The 19047-nt window shown below is 41.2% G+C and overlaps 1 protein-coding gene across 1 annotated transcript in view; it reads right to left on the bottom strand.

Annotated features, from left to right (window-relative positions):
• Positions 1-19047, bottom strand: part of NEB (nebulin) — a 128701-nt gene that overhangs the window by 86297 nt on the left and 23357 nt on the right. The window contains exons 27-46 of the mRNA XM_030488081.1: positions 18379-18690; positions 16663-16869; positions 15824-15928; positions 15570-15677; positions 14871-15182; positions 13916-14122; positions 12297-12401; positions 11378-11485; positions 10342-10653; positions 9991-10197; positions 9412-9516; positions 8458-8565; positions 7333-7644; positions 6146-6349; positions 5684-5788; positions 5481-5588; positions 3968-4279; positions 2720-2923; positions 2257-2361; positions 2054-2161 (exon numbers count right to left, since the gene is read on the bottom strand). Coding sequence (XP_030343941.1) covers positions 2054-2161; positions 2257-2361; positions 2720-2923; positions 3968-4279; positions 5481-5588; positions 5684-5788; positions 6146-6349; positions 7333-7644; positions 8458-8565; positions 9412-9516; positions 9991-10197; positions 10342-10653; positions 11378-11485; positions 12297-12401; positions 13916-14122; positions 14871-15182; positions 15570-15677; positions 15824-15928; positions 16663-16869; positions 18379-18690 — 3654 coding nt within the window. The remainder of the gene's footprint in view (positions 1-2053; positions 2162-2256; positions 2362-2719; positions 2924-3967; positions 4280-5480; positions 5589-5683; positions 5789-6145; positions 6350-7332; positions 7645-8457; positions 8566-9411; positions 9517-9990; positions 10198-10341; positions 10654-11377; positions 11486-12296; positions 12402-13915; positions 14123-14870; positions 15183-15569; positions 15678-15823; positions 15929-16662; positions 16870-18378; positions 18691-19047) is intronic.

Genomic DNA, 19047 nt, shown 5'->3' with positions numbered 1-19047 from the left:
TTTCGGAAGTCAGGCAGGCGAAGTAGAATGCAAGCTTGACTAAGTCATCTTAGCCAAACTAAAATGCATCGGCAATGGAGGCAGGGACATACATCCTGAAGAAATTATAGAGATATGGCCCAGGCATGCAGGAAGTGGATCAGGAAAGCTAAAGCACTGTTGGAGCTGAACTTGGCTAGGGTTGTAAAAAATACCAAGAAAGGTTTGTTTGGGTAGATAGGACAACAAAGGAAGATGAAAGAAACCGTACTCCTGTGATGAGCAAAATGGGAGACCTGGCTACAACTGACATGGAGAAGGTTGAGGTACTCAACAATATTTTTGCCTCGGTCTTCACCAGCAAGTGCTCCAGCCACACCACCCAAGTTGCGGAAGGCAAAAGCAAGGACTGGGAGAATGAAGTACTGCTCACCATCTGAGAAGATCAGGTTCAAGACCATCTAAAGAACCTGAAGGTGCACAACTCCATGGGACCTAATGAGATACATCTGTGGGTTCTGAGGGAACTGGCAGATAAAGCGGCCAAGCCATTATCTATCATATTTGAGAAGTCATGGCAGTCCAGTGAAGTTCCCACTGACTGGAAAAGGGGAAACATAACCCCCATATGTAAAAACGGAAAAAAGAAAGGCCTGGGGACCTATACAGGCCAGTCAGTCTCACCTTGGTGCCTGGCAAGATCATGGGAAGGATCCTCCAGGAAACTATGCTAAGGCACATGGAAAATAGAGCTGACTGGTGATGCCAAACATGGCTTCACTAAGGGCAAATCACACCTGAGAAATGTGGTGGCATTGTACAACATCAGTGCATAAAGGAAGAAGAACTGACATCATCTACCTGGACTTGTGTGAGTCCCACTTGTGTGAGTCTCACTCAACTCCACTGTCCCACACAACATTGTCATTAACATAATGGAGGTAAATGGATTTGATGGGTGGCTCACTCAGCAGATAAGGAATTGGCCTGATGGTCACACTCGAAGAGTTGTGGTCAATAGCTTGATGTCTGGGTAGAAACCAGTGATGAGTTGTGTCCCTCAGGGGTCTGTACTGGGACCAGTATTATATAATGGCATTGCTGGGAACATGGACAGTGGGATTGAGTGCACCCTCAGCAAGCTTGTGGATGACACCAGGCTGAGTAGTGCGATTGATACTCCAGAGGGAAGAGATGCCATCCAGCAGGACCTTGACACATTTGAGAGGTGGGACCAGGTGAACCTCATGAATTTCAGCAAGGCAAGTGCAAGGGCCTGTATCTGGGTCAAGGCACTCCCAGACATGGTCACAGACCTATAAGTGGACTGAAAGCAGCCCTGTGGACGAGGACTTGGGGGTATTGGTGGATTAAAAACTGATCAGCACGGAAAGCCAATCATATTCTGGGCTGAATCATAAGAAGTCTGGCCAGCAGGTCAACAGAGGAGATATTATCTGCTCCATCCTCATGACAACCCACTTGAAACACTGAGTTCAGCTCTGGGGCACAAAGCATAGGAAAGGCATAGACCTGTTGAAGTGAGTCCACAAGAGGCCAAAAAGATGCTCTAAGAGCCGGAGCACCTCTCCTATGGAGACTAGTTGAGGCCTGGGGTTATGCAGCCCGGGGAAGAAAAGGCTCTAGAAACACATTATAAAAACTTTAAATACCTAAAGAGGGACTACAGGAAAGATGGGTAGGGACTCTTTATAAGGGAATATAGTGACAGGTCAGGGGATAACGGTTTTAAACTGGAAGAGGGTAGATTGAGATTAGCCAGTAGGAAGAATGTCTTCACCATGACAGTAGTGAGGCAGTGGAAAAGGTTATGCAGAGAAGTTACGGCTGCCCCATGCCTGAAAATGTCGAAGACTAGCTTGGAAAGGATTTGGAGCAACGTGGTCTAAAGGGAGGTATCCCTGCCTGTGACAGGGAGGTTGCAATAACATGATCTTTAAGGTAATTCCAACAGAAACCAGTATAGGATTCTATGAATTTTTTCCCGAGCCTCTTCCTGAAATGTCAAGTAAGACTGAGAAGAGCGTGCCAACAAGGGCTCCACCGTACTTACATCGCTTGCAATGTCTCTGGAAGCTTTAGCAGATGTGATAGGAATGGCATCTGCCCGCATGTCGTAGCCCTTTTTCTTATCTTCCTCCATCGCAAGCCGGTACAGTTTCTGGAAAACAAATAACCACTCCCCTCAAACAACACTGCTTCCCGGGCCACAGCAGTGTCCTGACATGGACACTTAACCCCAGCTCAACCACCCACCTCACTGTAGTTCACTTTGTTCTGCTGGGCCAGCAAAATACCAGGTGTATCCGGCATAATGTGAACGCTGGTTTTATCTTTCTCCCAGGCTGACGTGTACGCACGCTGAAAAAACCAAGTCCAACGTGAAAGAAGAGCACGCAAGCACATGGCAGCAGACTCAAAGGAAGCACACGGCAAACTAGATCAAGGAACTGAAGCAAAGGGCCTCCACTTTGCACTGCCTCAGGGATGCCTCTTCTTGCCCCAAAACATTCTAATGCTTCGCCCTTTTCTTTTCCACACTGCTCCAATCACTGCTTCAACCACACATAAGAGAATTTGATCACAAACAACAAAAACAAAGCCCTATGCAAGGGGATGTGATATCCACCTTTAGAAACCCAGGCCTTGGAAGGAGAGAGCCCAGCATCCTGGGCCATGCACTTATCTCCCTCAGGTTGAAAACACAAAGGAAGCTCACTTGGTTCATGATTTCAGAGTTGTGCTTCGCCAGAACCATGGGCATTGAGTCGGGAAGGCTCGTGAATTTGATGGTGTCCGGGTGTTGCCGATATTTCTTGTCACTCAGGATGAGGCTCGCCCTCTTGTTCTTCTCATCGTCCAGCGAACCTATCGGGGACCAGCCAATGCCCCTCAGCCACATAAGGTCAGACTTGTACACATTCTGAAAGGACAGGCAAGGACACAAAGCTGCTCAGCATCCTCCTTACGCCATGCAACCACTCCTCCTGCCAAGGGAAGCTCTGCCGACCAAAACCATTCCCCAGGTAAATCACTTGCCACCAGAAAAGAGACTCCCACTAAGCTCAGCTCCCCACAGCCTGCCTCCCCACACCTACAGCAGCATGAACAAGAGCCAAGCAACCCACATACCCTCCACCTCCATCTAAATCATCTCCCCAGGAACCACCTGCCCCACTTGGCAATCTCCAGCTGGCAGAAACATCAGAGAAGCCTTACACCTCATCACCTAACACTCCTCATATCATTTGCCTCTGCACACCTGGCATGCCTTTGACCACTGGCAGTCCTCCAGAGGAAAATATTTGACTCCATTGCCCTCCCCCTGCCATACACAACTACAGCCACCTCCAAAATGCTCCAGGCAGCACAGGGCTCTTCTGTGACCATCAAGTATGACCACACACTAACGCCAGCCCTGGCCGTTCCTGACAAATCTCAGCAAACAGAAAGCCGGACTGCTGGGATCTCGCCTGAACTCTCAAATCAGAAACAAATGAGACTCAGAGGAGAAAAGCTGAAACTCTAAATTTCTTTTCCAAGAGAAATACAGGGGGAATGGCTTTAAACTGACAGAGGAGAGGTTTAGATTAGGTATTAGGAAGCAATTCTTCCCTGTGAGGGTGGTGAGGCGCTGGCACAGGTTGACAGGAGAACCTGCGGATGCCCTGCGCCTGACAGTGTTCCAGGCCAGGTTGGATGGGCCTTTGAGCAACCTGGTCTACAAGGAAGCGTCCCTGCCCGTGGCAGGGCGCTTGGCAGTGTGGAAAATGTGGAAAGTGGTGATCATTAAGGTCCCTTCCAACCCAAACCATTCTAGGATTCGGCACAATTTTACAGACACCGCACTGTCTCGGTCCCACAAAATAAGCCTACACTTATGCTCCCCATCTGGACCTACTCCAACAAAAGAATACTACTGACCATAGACTTCTGTTTTTCACTTGGCCAGCAAGGAACAACTTACATCGCTCTGGAGGTCATACACTTTCCTGGCTTGTACAACGTCGTTCTGGTCTGGCAGACAGGTCCAGCGATGCAGAGGGTGCTTGTAATCAATGTCACTGACCAGCTCCTGACATTTCTTGGCCAACACGATTCCCAGCATGTCCACTGGGCTACTGAAGTGCGTCTTTGTCTTCTCAAAGGCTTTCTTGTACTCCCTGTCACTCTGGATCTTGGCTACGTGCATTGACCACATCATCTTCGGATCATCCTCTATGTTACGGGCTCCTATGTGGTGGCCAAGCTGCTTGCGATAGCCTTCCTTGTACTTGTACTGCAGGATTAAAGAAGCTCTATCAGTTTCAGGCCAGCTCTTCTCCCTTCTGACACTATTCTTTAGCAGCACCTCTGAGCAAGCACTTTGCTAATGGAGTCTCTCAAGATCACCACCTGAAGAGGTGACTTAGCGCTTCATAAGACTTGCTGTGTCCTACACACTACCATCCCACGCCATGCCTACACTGGGCCACAGGAGACGTATGAAGCCCAGACGAGAACTCCAACCCGGCTAGCTCGGGAACCAGCAGGCATGCGTGCCGGAAGACTGGCTCTCCATACAACCTAAGCATCCCCACTGACAGGCCTGCTCAACAGCTGGGATGCAAAGGTCAGGGAAAACCACAGACTGCTCCAGCAGGTAACCTGGGCCACCACCTGCACAGTCCTGACTGTACTCACCCACAACAGCCCACAGCAGCTGGCGCACTCCATTGCTCCAGGCTCTCCTGCCCAGTGCTCAGGAGTCTTATCCTCCCAGCCCAGCACGTGCCCTGAGCTGCAGACCTACAGCCACTGAGGTGGAAAGTGACAAGGAAGTGACAAGTGTCGCAACACTCTTGCCCTTGCCTCTCCGTGAAATCTCAGGTAAGACTCTGATCAAACTCATCTCCTTCCGGTCAGGAAGAAGCCTTTAACTACTGAACATTGTATGCGAGAGTAAATTTGGATCTTCAAGAGCTGAGACCTGAAAAGATACTCTGTGGCACTGCAATGACTGGCCTTCAGTGATTCGACCCACCCCCTGACAGAAAACATAACTGCCCAGCCATTTCACAAAACTTGGTTTGATTTTTCGTTCCCATTGATCAGCTCAACCATGTCAATGCAACGTCAGGGGCATGCAGACTCGCCATACTGGCGGCAGAACTGCACCTCGCAAGTCCAGACGGATGCACGAGGTGATGCTGCCACAAGCCCCACACAGACATTGCTTTGGATATGTCCATCATACAGATCCCGTACATACTCTACCCACACCACCTGCAAATTCTCTCACAACACTGCATACCGATAACACACAGGGACAGCTACACCCAGACCCTCCAGAACCAAAGCAGTTATGGACTGGCTGAATGGTTATGACAGGTAAGAGATGTGTTGCCTCCATTTGGCTAATACTGCAAGCCCTGGATTCAACTACGAGCACCCGGAAACTCTCCAACCGGGTGCGCCAACAAGGGCTCAGCCGTACTTACGTCACTTGCAATGTCTCTGGAAGCTTTAGCAGATGTGATAGGAATGGCATCTGCCCGCATGTCATAGCCCTTTTTCTTATCTTCCTCCATCGCAAGCCGGTACAGTTTCTGGAAAACAAATAACCACTCCCCTCAAACAACACTGCTTCCCGGGCCACAGCAGTGTCCAGACACGGACACTTAACCCCAGCTCAACCACCCACCTCACTGTAGTTCACTTTGTTCTGCTGGGCCAGCAAAATACCAGGTGTATCCGGCATAATGTGAACGCTGGTTTTATCTTTCTCCCAGGCTGACGTGTACGCACGCTGAAAAAACAAGTCCAACGTGAAAGAAGAGCACGCAAGCACATGGCAGCAGACTCAAAGGAAGCACACGGCAAACTAGATCAAGGAACTGAAGCAAAGGGCCTCCACTTTGCACTGCCTCAGGGATGCCTCTTCTTGCCCCAAAACGTTCTAATGCTTCGCCCTTTTCTTTTCCACACTGCTCCAATCACTGCTTCAACCACACATAAGAGAATTTGATCACAAACAACAAAAACAAAGACCTATGCAAGGGGATGTGATATCCCCCTTAAGAAACCCAGGTCTTGGAAGGAGAGAGCCCAGCATCCTGGGCCATGCACTTATCTCCCTCAGGTTGAAAACACAAAGGAAGCTCACTTGGTTCATGATTTCAGAGTTGTGCTTCGCCAGAACCATGGGCATTGAGTCGGGAAGGCTCGTGAATTTGATGGTGTCCGGGTGTTGCCGATACTTCTTGTCACTCAGGATGAGGCTCGCCCTCTTGTTCTTCTCATCGTCCAGTGAACCCATCGGGGACCAGCCAATGCCCCTCAGCCACATAAGGTCAGACTTGTACACATTCTGAAAGGACAGGCAAGGACACAAAGCTGCTCAGCATCCTCCTTATGCCATGCAACCGCTCCTCCTGCCAAGGGAAGCTCTGCCGACCAAAACCATTCCCCAGGTAAATCACTTGCCACCAGAAAAGAGACTCCCACTAAGCTCAGCTCCCCACAGCCTGCCTCCCCACACCTACAGCAGCATGAACAAGAGCCAAGCAACCCACATACCCTCCACCTCCATCTAAATCATCTCCCCAGGAACCACCTGCCCCACTTGGCAATCTCCAGCTGGCAGAAACATCAGAGAAGCCTTACACCTCATCACCTAACACTCCTCATATCATTTGCCTCTGCACACCTGGCATGCCTTTGACCACTGGCAGTCCTCCAGAGGAAAATATTTGACTCCATTGCCCTCCCCCTGCCATACACAACTACAGCCACCTCCAAAATGCTCCAGGCAACACAGGGCTCTTCTGTGACCACCAAGTATGACCACACGCTAACGCCAGCCCCGGCCGTTCCTGACAAATCTCAGCAAACAGAAAGCCAGACTGCTGGGATCTCGCCTGAACTCTCAAATCAGAAACAAATGAGACTTAGAGGAGAAAAGCTGAAACTCTAAATTTCTTTTCCAAGAGAAATACAGGGGGAACGGCTTTAAACTGACAGAGGAGAGGTTTAGATTAGATATTACGATGCAATTCTTCCCTGTGAGGGTGGTGAGGCACTGGCACAGGTTGACAGGAGAACCTGCGGATGCCCTGCGCCTGACAGTGTTCCAGGCCAGGTTGGATGGGCCTTTGAGCAACCTGGTCTAGTGGTAGGGGTCCCTGTGGCAGTGTCATTGGCACTGTGGAAACTGTGCAAAGTGGTGAAACCGGCATTTTAACTTCAATCTGATCTATGTAGGCATCACAAAATAGTTATTAAAGATATTTTTCAATAAGCAGTATGTATCTTCTTAAAAAAATAAATTAATTCAATTCAGAGGAAGCTTACATCACTCTGCAGTTCGTAGACCCTCTTTGCCTCTTCTACATCAATCTGGTCTGGCAGACAAGTCCAGCGGTGCAGCATTCGTTTGTAGTCTACATCACTAACCAATTCCTGGCATTTCTTAGCCAGAAGGAAGCCCAACATATCCACAGGCATATTAAACTTTGTCTTCCACTTTTCAAAATCTTTCTTGTACTCCCTCTCACTCTGCATCTTAGCAACTTGCATAGACCACAGCATCTTAGGATCATCCTGTAAGCTGCGAAATCCAATGTGATGTCCCTGCTGCTTGCGGTAACCTTCTTTGTACTTGTACTAAAATGATAAAGATTGCATTATTGAAATTAATTTAAGAAACAATGGTAAAATATATGAGCAAAACATGAATATATTCTCTCAGTTCAATGTTTCTCATTAACAATGAAATGAGCAACTTGTTATGGCTTCTCATGTAAATTTTTAGTAGCCCCTTGTTTAATGTGCATCATTTGGTGTCAGCGAACCCTGTCCCTGGGAAGGAAGACAGTCCCTGGAGGGGAAGAGTGCATGACTGCAAGAATGGTCTCCTGTGCCATCCAATTCATACAGTCATACTGTTTAGAACTTCCAAAGGCTGACACGCTGAAATATTTTGATGAATACAATAATCAGCAATGAAAATTGCAGATGCTTAAGCACTGGAAATACTTCCTAATGATTAACAAAATCTCTTCCATAAATCCAGGAGTTTTATTCATACAAAGTTATGGTAACAGCAATATGTGTGTCACCACATCTATTTCAGAGTTTTAAAGGGATTTTTCAGGATAGGCACTAAGATCAGCTAACTGGACTAAATTTGCTGCTGCTCTCAAAATGCGACACCCAGAAGAGCAGACAACTACCAACTTTGTATGACTAGCCACTCCATGGGTGGACCACAATCTTTGGAACTGCCAAGATGCCAGAGCAACCATTCTTAAATTTTCTTCACTGACAAGAACAGATCAGGAAAGAGTTTTGCCAGCAATTTTGCTTTTTACTCTAGGCCACACCTTAGCAAAAAGGTGTATCTCAGTCTAGTGCGACTCTGTAGGTTATAGAAACTAGATAAAGTATCTGTCATATTAAATTAGAAATACTGCTTACATCACTTGCAATGTCCCTTGAAGCTTTGGCAGTTTTCACCGAAATGGCTTCAGGTGTCAGGTCATAGCCTTTCTTTATCATCTCCTCCCAGCCAAGCTTGTACAGTTTCTAAAATTTAAACCAGTATTAATTTAAAAGTCTTAGTAATACGTACGTCACCTTCTATTTAGATCTGCCAATGAGCCATAATACCAAATTCTGATCACCTCTCAGGCTGCAGAACAGAAACTGAGAATAAGCAAGGAATGCAGGTCTTCTAAGTCTTACGATAGTGACTAAACGTTTTTTCTTTACTGCAGCTTCCTACTATGGCTTATCCTGAAGATTTGAAACATATGTGGGGAATTCGAAATATATACATCTGGGATAACTGAAAACTTTTAAGTTGGCTTAACAAAATTGTAATTAATAAGGCTGTAATGTAGGCATTTAATAGTCAAATGGTTGTTTTTAAGTATCAGCACTTGCAAGTCAAAATTTTGCCTCCAGGCAATCCCTCAAAGCAAAACCTAAGTATTCTATACCAGCACAATTGTCACTTTTTTATATTTAAAAGCTGACAGAAAAGTTAGAATCACTGATGTACTTCTTTTCCCACATGTTAAACATATACACAACAAAATTGTAATTTTTTAGTAAGAAATTTTTAACATATTTGATTTCTATGGCAAGCATAGAGTATGGATCATTCACATCCAGATTTCAAAATTAGGACTTATATTTTCCATACACTAAAATGTAATTTAGGCTGCTACTTTGCTAGCCTGAAAATGGTATTATTGCTACTCTGAAAACATTACTTATGTAAAAATTCTTGCCTCTGTTCTGAATCACCCATTCCATTTTTGCTAACTTACAAAAATTAATTACTAATTTTGAAATGGGAGGCACCTTTAAATTTGAATAAAGTAGATATTAATTTAAAATGTAATAGGAAGTATTAAAAAACTCTACCTGACTGTAGTTCGCCTTGTTCTGTTTTGCCTGTAGAATATCTGGTGTATCTGGCATTACATGAACCTGAATTTTATCCTTCTCCCAAGATTGAGTATAAGCATGCTATTGAAAAAAGTAATATCAGATATGTTAATATAAATGACAAAGCATGGCTCTTTTGGGGTTTTCACCTTTCCATCTGTGCATATGGATGGGTAAAAAGATGACGGTGCTGACTTAGATTTATCTTACTATATAATGACCCAATCTAGGATCAGCTGAATTAGGATCCAGCCTTCCTTCTAATTAAGTCCAACTATCAAGATTTTCAGGGCCAGTAATGTCTATACCAGAATGAGAAGAATAGAGGTTGGAGAGCTAGCAATGAGAAAAATGAGGAAAGATTTATTTAACCAATGTTATCTATCAGTAACTGAGTATTCCATTAAGAGGGGGAGGGGGGGAAAAGGGGGAACCTGTGACAGTTGTTTTTCCCAGGGAAACACTGCTACCTACACAAAGGCGGTGACGGAGACAACTGTTTCTTGAAATGGATTAGATGTGAATGTCTGCCTAATTTTCCCCTGAAACACTCACTTTGTTCATTATATTTGCATTCTGCTTTGCAAGGACCATGTCCATGGAATCGTTCTGTTTTGTAAAGCGGAACATGCTGGGATGCTGGCGGTATTTCTGATCACTTGCAATTTCCGTGGCTTTCTTAGATTTCTCCACATCCAGAGAGCCAGCAGGACTCCAACCAATACCCTTGAAACACTCATTATATTCCTGCTTGTACTCATTCTGCCAAACAGAATACAAAAGGAAAGTTTACAATATACAAATGGCTCATATAAAATAATCTATTGTTTCCAAAACACAGCCATAATGAAAAAGCAGGAAAAAAAGGTCACAGCTGTGAATGACAGAAAGACAAGAGAAACTTACGGCGCTTTGTATCTGGTTCATGTTTCTGTACAGTTCTAAGCTCATTGCATCTGGTAGTAGCATATATTGGTGAATCAGTCGTTTGTATTTAGTATTGGTTATGCGATCTTGTGCCTCCTTAGCTGCTACAATGCTGAGCGTATCAGAAGGCGTATGGTAATGTGTCTTGCTCGCCTCGTAACCTTTCTTGTACTCACGATCAGACTGCATCTTAGCCACTTGCATATAATGGACAAGTTTGGGATCATCCTGAAGACTGCGGAAGCCTACAAGTTTTCCCTTGTCTTGTTCATAACCTAGTTTGTATTTGTACTGTAAAGAGAACAGAGACAGAGACTTTAATTCTACTTCATTTAATACACAATATCCACTGTGTAAGGAAAAATCCCTGAAACTTAGATTAATTTTTACATTATTAAGAAAACATCACAAAGCAGATAGAGGTGGTGGCTTTGTTGCATTAAAAAAAAAAAAAAAAATAAAAATGGTGGGCTAAATAAAATGTCTTCACGCTCCTCTCAGGCTGGATTTGTCCCTGCCACAGCAAGTCCCTCATCACTGGTACACAACGGAATTCAGAATGGTCCTGATTCCAGAAACTTCTATTCTCAGCACCAAGAAAAGCAATGAGACTTTCACCAAAGGAAAAAAGATAACTGTACCACAGCAGTAAAAATAATTTTAGTCTGTATCTGTTCTTTTCTAATATTTCTAAGAACAATCTTTGATCATTCTGTCTAAACTACAAATACAAGACATACATTTATCAACTATCCAAGAACCATCACACTGAGGAATAAACTGCCCTATTTTTTTTTCCTCAAAGTCACTCATATATCTCCTTACCTTTCTAATGAAGAAATTGTTCCTTAACCCTTCTAGAAAATGTATTAGAATATATATTGTATATTTCAGAATTATTTACAAGCAAGAGAATAAAGAGATTTCATATATCTGGCATACAAAATTGAATTGTGCCAAGAAATGAATGCTTTACAACATCTGAAATGGATCATGTTTTCTTTCAAGAACTTACATCACTAGCAATATCCCTAGAAGCTTTGGCAGCTTTTATAGGGATAGCATCAGCTCTGAGGTCATACCCTTTCTTCCTAGATTCTTCAAATGAAAGTCTGTACATTTTCTGTGAAAAGAAAGAAACATCCTTTAAAATGGCAAAACACACCACAATCACTTCAACAAAACTCTATTAATTTCATACGATAACGTGAAACACAGACTATTCCTATATTTAACACTCCTTGAACAGTTCTTTAAGGCACTCAAGGGACACAGACACATGAATACCTATTCAAAATTAACTCCAGTCCTATTATTCATACATCAATGCAGCTGGGCTGCACTATAATCAGTAACAATACCCTATAATAAAAGAGCAAGCAATTGCATTCATTTTCCACATGTGCAGATATTGGTGAAAAGTTCCACCTATAAGGATGCCACTTTTAAAAAACCAAGATAAATATGTCTATTTCTATGCACTCTGAAGATGTGCACAATTACAAACAATACTTTATTTAGCATACACAGACTTAACAACTGGCTACTGAAAAACTCTCTAATATCATCTATCACTGGAAGAATAGGTTCAATTTGCAAGAATTTTGAATCCTGTACAGAACACTGGGCATAGGGAAATAATATAATAAATACAGTAACAAACATGGACAGTACTCAAACTTTACTATTACTATTTTGTCAGTAACTATTACATTTTAATGACCTACCTAAACACTTCATGATCTAACTGTAAATATTATGGTTTAAATGTCAGTATTTAATTTTGGGGAAAGCAAGCGGGAAAAGGAAAATTAATAGCTTTTTGTGAAATTACTACAGGTTAGCAAAGCGAGAATGAGGGATACTTTCCCATGCTATCTTCTCACTTATTCCTAATTAAAAAAATAATAAAAAAAATAAAGAACAGTACTCACATCACTTAGATTAAATGCATTAACTTTTGCCAAAGCAATCTGTGGAATATCTGGTGTGATGTGAACTTTCTTTTTGTCTTCTTCCCATGCTTGTTTGTACTTGTGCTGGAAGGATTTAAAAAAAAATAAAAAATCAACATAGCAAAAAAATCACATGAAACAGTTTAAAAGAATATTTCCTATTTGAAATACAAACTTTCTTTACAATGACGTAACTACTAACATGGTAGGAGCATTTGTCTTTTTATTTTAGCACTTAAAAGCAGTGTGTATCAGGAACAGCTCTTATGAAGTTCATTGTGTGAGGTTGAAATAAAAGATATACCAATTTTGCTATTTTATTGCTTCTCTTTTGTTCAGCAGTGTATTCAAGCACACTGAACAGCAAAAAAAAATAGATTTCAAAACATACTGGGTCTGGCTGGGATGGAGTTAATTGTCTTCACAGCAGCTCTAACCATGCTTTGTTTTAGATTTGTGACTAAAATAATGCTGGTAACACACCACAGTTTCAGCTGTTGCTGAACAGCGTGCGTGCAGTATCAAGGCCTTCAGTGTTCCTCTGTGCCCCCAGAGTGAATACACTGGGGATGTGCAAGAGGTTGGGAAGGGACATAACCAGGTAGACGAATCCAGCTAACCGAAGAGGTATGCCATGCCACATAATGTCATGCTCAGCAAATAAAAAGGGGGCAGAGAGGACTTTGCTTGAGAACTGGCTGGACATTAGCCTTCCCATGGGAGGTGACAAGCGACTGCTTTTGCATCACTTGTTTTGTTTTCTCTGTTCTTCCACTTCTCCTTTGCTTATTAAACATTTATTATCTTGATCCACAAGGTTTTCTTGCTTTTACTCTGCCTTTCCTCTTCCCCATCTCACTGTAGGGGAGGAAGTGAGCAAGTGGCTGTGTGGTGCTTAGCTGCCTACCAGGGTCAACCCACAGCTAAAAGCCAAGCAAGAAGGCATAAGAAAAAAAAAAAAAGTTATATGTGGAAGATTATTAGTTTATCTCCTGGAAAGTAAGTATTAGTTGAGAGAGGCAATAAAGCTTTTCTTAGAGGAAACAGAGCTAAGGAAAGTACAAGTAAGATTCTGATGGTCTCTGTAACTACAATGCACGTGAAGACTAGATATGTCTAAGGAACACCAGCAGATTACATCAGTTCAGCAGGAGAACTAGAAAATAAATATCTCATTATAACAGCATTCATATCATGAGTAATTTCATATTAATGTAACAGGCATCAGATGAAATGGACTATAAATTTAAAAGTTTAAATCCTGTTTCTGAAAGGGATCGCTCCAGTATTTTAAGCCCCTAGATTTAAACTGCTAAAAGGTTAAAATCAGTTGAGTAAACTTCATTAATAAAATGCAACACACACCCTCCCCTGCTCTGTCTTCATATATATTTCCTAGAAATATTAGGGTCATGCTTTGCCTTCAGGTATATCAAAGGTCTATTAAGATGAAATACAATTACAGTCAAGCATATTCATTAGCTGCCAAAACTGACAATTTCCAAAGCTATGCACATAGTAAGATTGACTATTACATCAAGTATAGTTTGTTTCTTACTTCTGCAAACTTAAATGAATTTTGATTAACACTTTCTTACCTCATCCATGATTTTAGCATTATTTAAAGCTAAGACCATGTTCATGGAATCCATAGGAACAGAATACTTCAGCTTGTCTGGATGCTGGCGATACTTCTTTTCACTAACAATTTCCATTGCCTTCTTATTCTTTTCGGCTTCCAAGGAGCCCAGTGGTATCCATCCAACACCCTTCATACTTTCATCATATTCTGCTCTGTATTGATTCTGAAGGCAGAAAGAAAAGAAAACAATCAGATTTAGGAAAAAGTTCATAAATCGTGACACTTATTCCTGTGTTTAATGAATGTTAGATTTTGAATGCACTTATTCTAAAAAGAAGCACAGTATCAAGATGCATTCAAGGTTTATTTAGAAACACATTTTGTTAGTGATGTCTGTATTTTACTACTCTGTCTTTTATACAATGTGCAGATCCTCCTTATGATGTATACAGATTGCTTGCATGAGATTACATACTCAAGCCGTCTTGAAGGAGATCATCTTGAACCACTCTACTAAGAAATAAAGGCCCTCCTCTCTAGAGGTTAAAAATCCCAGAAACTCTGAGAATATGGCTATTTAGCTGGTTTCCCCTTCTTCTGAAAAGACATCTTTTTGGAAGTACAATATAAAACTGTTAATGAAGAGTGAAGCTTTTCCTGTCTTGGCCTGCACACAAATATTGCTCCTGGAGATCCAATGGGACATGTAAGCAGTAAATATCCACTTCACTTTATACATAAAATTATTTATTTCTGCGCCCCAATTCTTTAGCAATAGGCGTAATTTAATATTTCAGTCTTAGAAAAATACAATGGCTATCACTGCTGAAGGTCTTGTTACATTTGCTACATTTTAGTATATAACTGAACTAATTTCACTAGGAAAATAGTACTATTTATCTTACAATACGCTTTCATAAACCATGCATCATTGTATTCACAATGCGAAGGGTGAAGAATCTCTCACTTACATCACTTTGTATCTGCATCATGGTTTTGGCCAATTCAAGACTCATAGCATCAGGCAGAACACTGTAGGTATGAATCAAGTTTTTGTAGTTTACATTTGTAGCCACTTCCTGTGCTTTTTTGGCTGCCACAACACTGAACATGTCAACTGGAGTATGGAAATTAGTCTTTGCTTTCTCATAGTCTTTTTTGTATTCACGATCAGATTGCATCTTAGCCACCTGCATGAAGTGCACCAACTTGGGGTCATCTTCAAGGCTGCGGAATCCAATGTGCTTTCCTTTCGCTTTTTCATAGGCTAGTTTGTAGTTATACTGACAGCAGGAAAGAGAAAGAACAGCAAACAATTAGATTTAAAAAAATGTGCTATTAAGCTCCATCATATCCCTGAAAACAGAAAGTATCTGGGGGGTTTTCATCAAGAGATCTCAGAGTTAGTCATTTAAACATAGTCTTACAATACAGCCCATGGTACAGGCACATGAAGCTCAGCAGCTTGCTGAACAAAGAGCAAAAAAGCACAATTCAATATTTTTCCACTGAAGAGCAAATACTGCAAAGGCTTATACCACTGAGTATACAACTGAAACATAAATAACTTAAGATGCTTGAAAAAACTTATTTGTGCATAACAGAACACCTTGAAAACACTCTCACTGTCTTTGTAGCTACTCTGAGTACTATCACGCAATCAAACTTACATCACTTGCAATGTCTCTGGAGGCTTTGGCTGCTTTTATTGGAATGGCGTCCGGCTGCAAGTCATAACCTTTCTTCTTGTCTTCCTCCCATCCAGCTTTGTAAAGTTTCTAATTTAAAATGTAAAAGAGAACATGTTCTCTATTATGAAGGCAGAACTGCTGAAGCACCCTCCATCTTAACTTAAAAAAGACATAAAAATGACACAAATTTTTGCAACAGACACTGAATGCCCCACGTGAGCATGGTAACTCACATTACTCATTGTGATCTGATTCACCCTAGACTGCAGAATTTCTGGAGTATCTGGCATAACATGAATGCTGGTCTTCTCTTTGTTCCATTTATCAGTGTAGAGCCTCTGCAATCAAAAAGTAATTTTTAGCACTGAAAAAACATTGCACTCATTAAATAAGAGCTTGCTTTAGTTTTGCTTATTTGCAATAAATAACATTTTAGAGTAAAGTGTCATAAGCACTATAAATAATCTTCACAAATACAACTGTTGAGTGGCAATATTATATTTCTCCTCTTCCATTAGTACTCTATTTGAGAAATTTGCAAAGTATGTTTTGATAACTAGTAAATACTTAAATGGAATATTTCAGTCTGCATTTTCCCCTGCTTCAATGCAAAGCATAAATATTTTTTTTTCCACACACCATCTTTCCATGGCAAACATGGAATGTGGGATCAGTGGTGTCCCAGACAACAAGGGGCAAATTTAAAGAACTCCACTTTTCAAGGCAACCTGTACATAACTAACAGAATTTCGTGGGTTTTTCAGCTCGCTGATTAGGATTACTACTTCCTACAGAAAAAGAGTGAAGGTTACCAAAGCACTATAAATCTGGAGAAGACATTTTTACTCACATACACAAAAGAGAAATCTTTAATCTTTTTAAACAGAAAATGAAACCCCTTAATTATGAATAGTCTGAGGCTTCCAGAGCACATCTCTTAGTGTTCAATCTTAACGAAGCAAATCATTGTACTTGTTGAATTCTAGTGACTTCTATGGGAATGCACCTGCTCCACAATTTTGCAGGACAACAACCCGACCTCTGACTCACAATCACCTGCACAAATTCTCACCTTATTCATGGTCTTGGCATTTTGCTTAGCTAGCACTTGCTCCATTGCATCCATTGTAATGGAGTACTTCAGCTTATCTGGGTGCTGGCGGTACTTCTTCTCACTGAGAATCTCTGTAGCTTTTCTGGCCTTTTCTACATCCAGTGACTGAATTGGTACCCAGCCAACTCCTCTCAACCAGTTATTAAAGTCTGCTTTGTACACATTCTTTTAAAAAATAGACAAGGAAGATCACAGTGAGACTGTGAATAGGAAAATCAGAATGCCTATATAAATAAAAACGGGTAAGGCCTTAAAACTTCTCCTGGTTATTCATTTTTTAAGGAAAATTTAGACAAGCCTGTTATAACTGCTACTGTTTTCCATATTCTTAGCATAACATTAACAGCTATGAATGTGTTAGGGATAAAGAAATTCTTTTCACGAAACCAATGTGTAGAACTCTTACTACAAACCAAATGCACAGACCTTAAAACAAATTTTGAGTGCTAAATATAAAATTCTGTCAAAATATAATATTTTTCTTAACTGACACACTTGTTTTTGTTGGTGACTCAGTTTGCAGTAGAATTAATTTAGAGAAATTGTTCCAACAACTTCTCTTAATGGCCTTGTTCTGCACAATCTTGACTAGATACCATTCCTACCTAATCGTACTTCAGAACAGGTAAAAGTACAAAAATACTGCAACAATAAAACCTGTTCCTGAACTGCAGAGTTAGGATTAACAAGGAGAATATCAGGGTTTGAGAGGAAAACTACATACTTTCACAGCATGTGTATACAGAGCAAAATTTGTCCTCAAGTGTCACACTTCTCCCCTTGCAAACGTCTGAGACAGCCAAGCAAGCTCAGCCAACGCAGTAAGGTCAGGTAAAAATACAATGGGGAAGCAAAAAACTTGAGATGCAAATTTCTGTATTTGAAAGAACAGTGTCTAAAGGTCAAATCCTCTCTCTGTTGGCCAATGGGAACATGCACATGATCCTCTCCAAACAATACTTATAATTTGAAGAACACTTTCAATCAGATTATTAACATTTTGGGGAACTTCAAATTTGACAGAGGACTGTTAAATAAAGCAGATTAAACTAAATATTTCTGGATAAACAAGCAGAGCCTGAAGTTACACTACTGGAAGAAAAAGAAAATAAAGAAACAAAAAAGGAAAACAAGTCACAAAACTTAACGGAAACTACAAAGATTTTTTAGGAGTCCTTATCATGAATGGCATATGCATCTCTGGGAGGATAAAGGCAGGAAGGAAAAAGAACAAAATAAAATAATCTCAAATCCCTAGATATAATACAAATGTACATAATGTATATTTTTTGTAAACTTGAATAAAATATAGTCAGAATTTAGACTGGTTATAACAGTCTAACAATCTGACAATACAAATAATAATCACAGTAACAACAAATTCAAATCTAACTACAAAAAAACATGAATTAGAAAAATGTGTTCATTTGCTGAGAATTAGCCAAATATGTAGAGATATAAAGGGAAGTTGTTACTTGCTAGCTAAGTCCCTAGAACTTATCAGCTACACATAATTCTGATAATTTTTGGAAAATACAGGGTTCCAGACCAGATATTTATATCTCAATCTACTGTTAATCCAATATAGTTAATTTTTTATCCTTAAAACGTTAATGGTATAACACAGTCATTATGATGAGAAGGAAAAAAATGAGATGATTAATCATTACATACATCACTCTGAAGCTGCATCACATTTCTTGATAGCTCCAGATTCACAGAATCAGGTAAGAGTGTATAATTGTGAATTGGCTGTTTATAGCCAGTATTCGTAATCACTTCCTGGGCTTTCTTGGCAGCCGTCACGCTGAACATATCCAAAGGAGTATGATATTTGGTCTTGGTGACTTCATAATCCTTCTTGTATTCACGATCTGATTGCATTTTGGCCACATTCATGTAATGAACAAGTTTAGGATCATCCTGCAGGCTACGGTATCCAACCTGTTTGCCTTTACCTTTCTCATATGATTCCTTGTACTTGTACTAGAGACAAAAGAAAAGAAAGCCTTTACCCACTTTGGAAAGACAAAACACACTTTTAATAATTTTAACACTGTGACACTCAGTATTTTAACAACTGCCATTCATTCTTAATACACATTTTTAGGGCAAAAAGTAGAACAGGATTGCTAGATTTCTCTGCTTGTTTTGACTGCTGGTATACATCTAAACCTAGATACGCAGTTACATGCCCTCCCTCACCATTGCCTCTGCCACATTATATTTTACTGCCATAGACTTCTAACGCCCAGGAATATTCAGCTTTTCATTAAAAGCCTAGCACAATAATATATTATTGAAAAGCCCAAGACTATCAGACAATTAGATACCCCAATATTC

Source organism: Strigops habroptila, chromosome 5 (genome assembly GCF_004027225.2).
Source record: "Strigops habroptila isolate Jane chromosome 5, bStrHab1.2.pri, whole genome shotgun sequence".
In the NCBI taxonomy this organism is placed as follows: domain Eukaryota; kingdom Metazoa; phylum Chordata; class Aves; order Psittaciformes; family Psittacidae; genus Strigops; species Strigops habroptila.
This window is presented reverse-complemented; position numbering and strand designations above follow the sequence as displayed.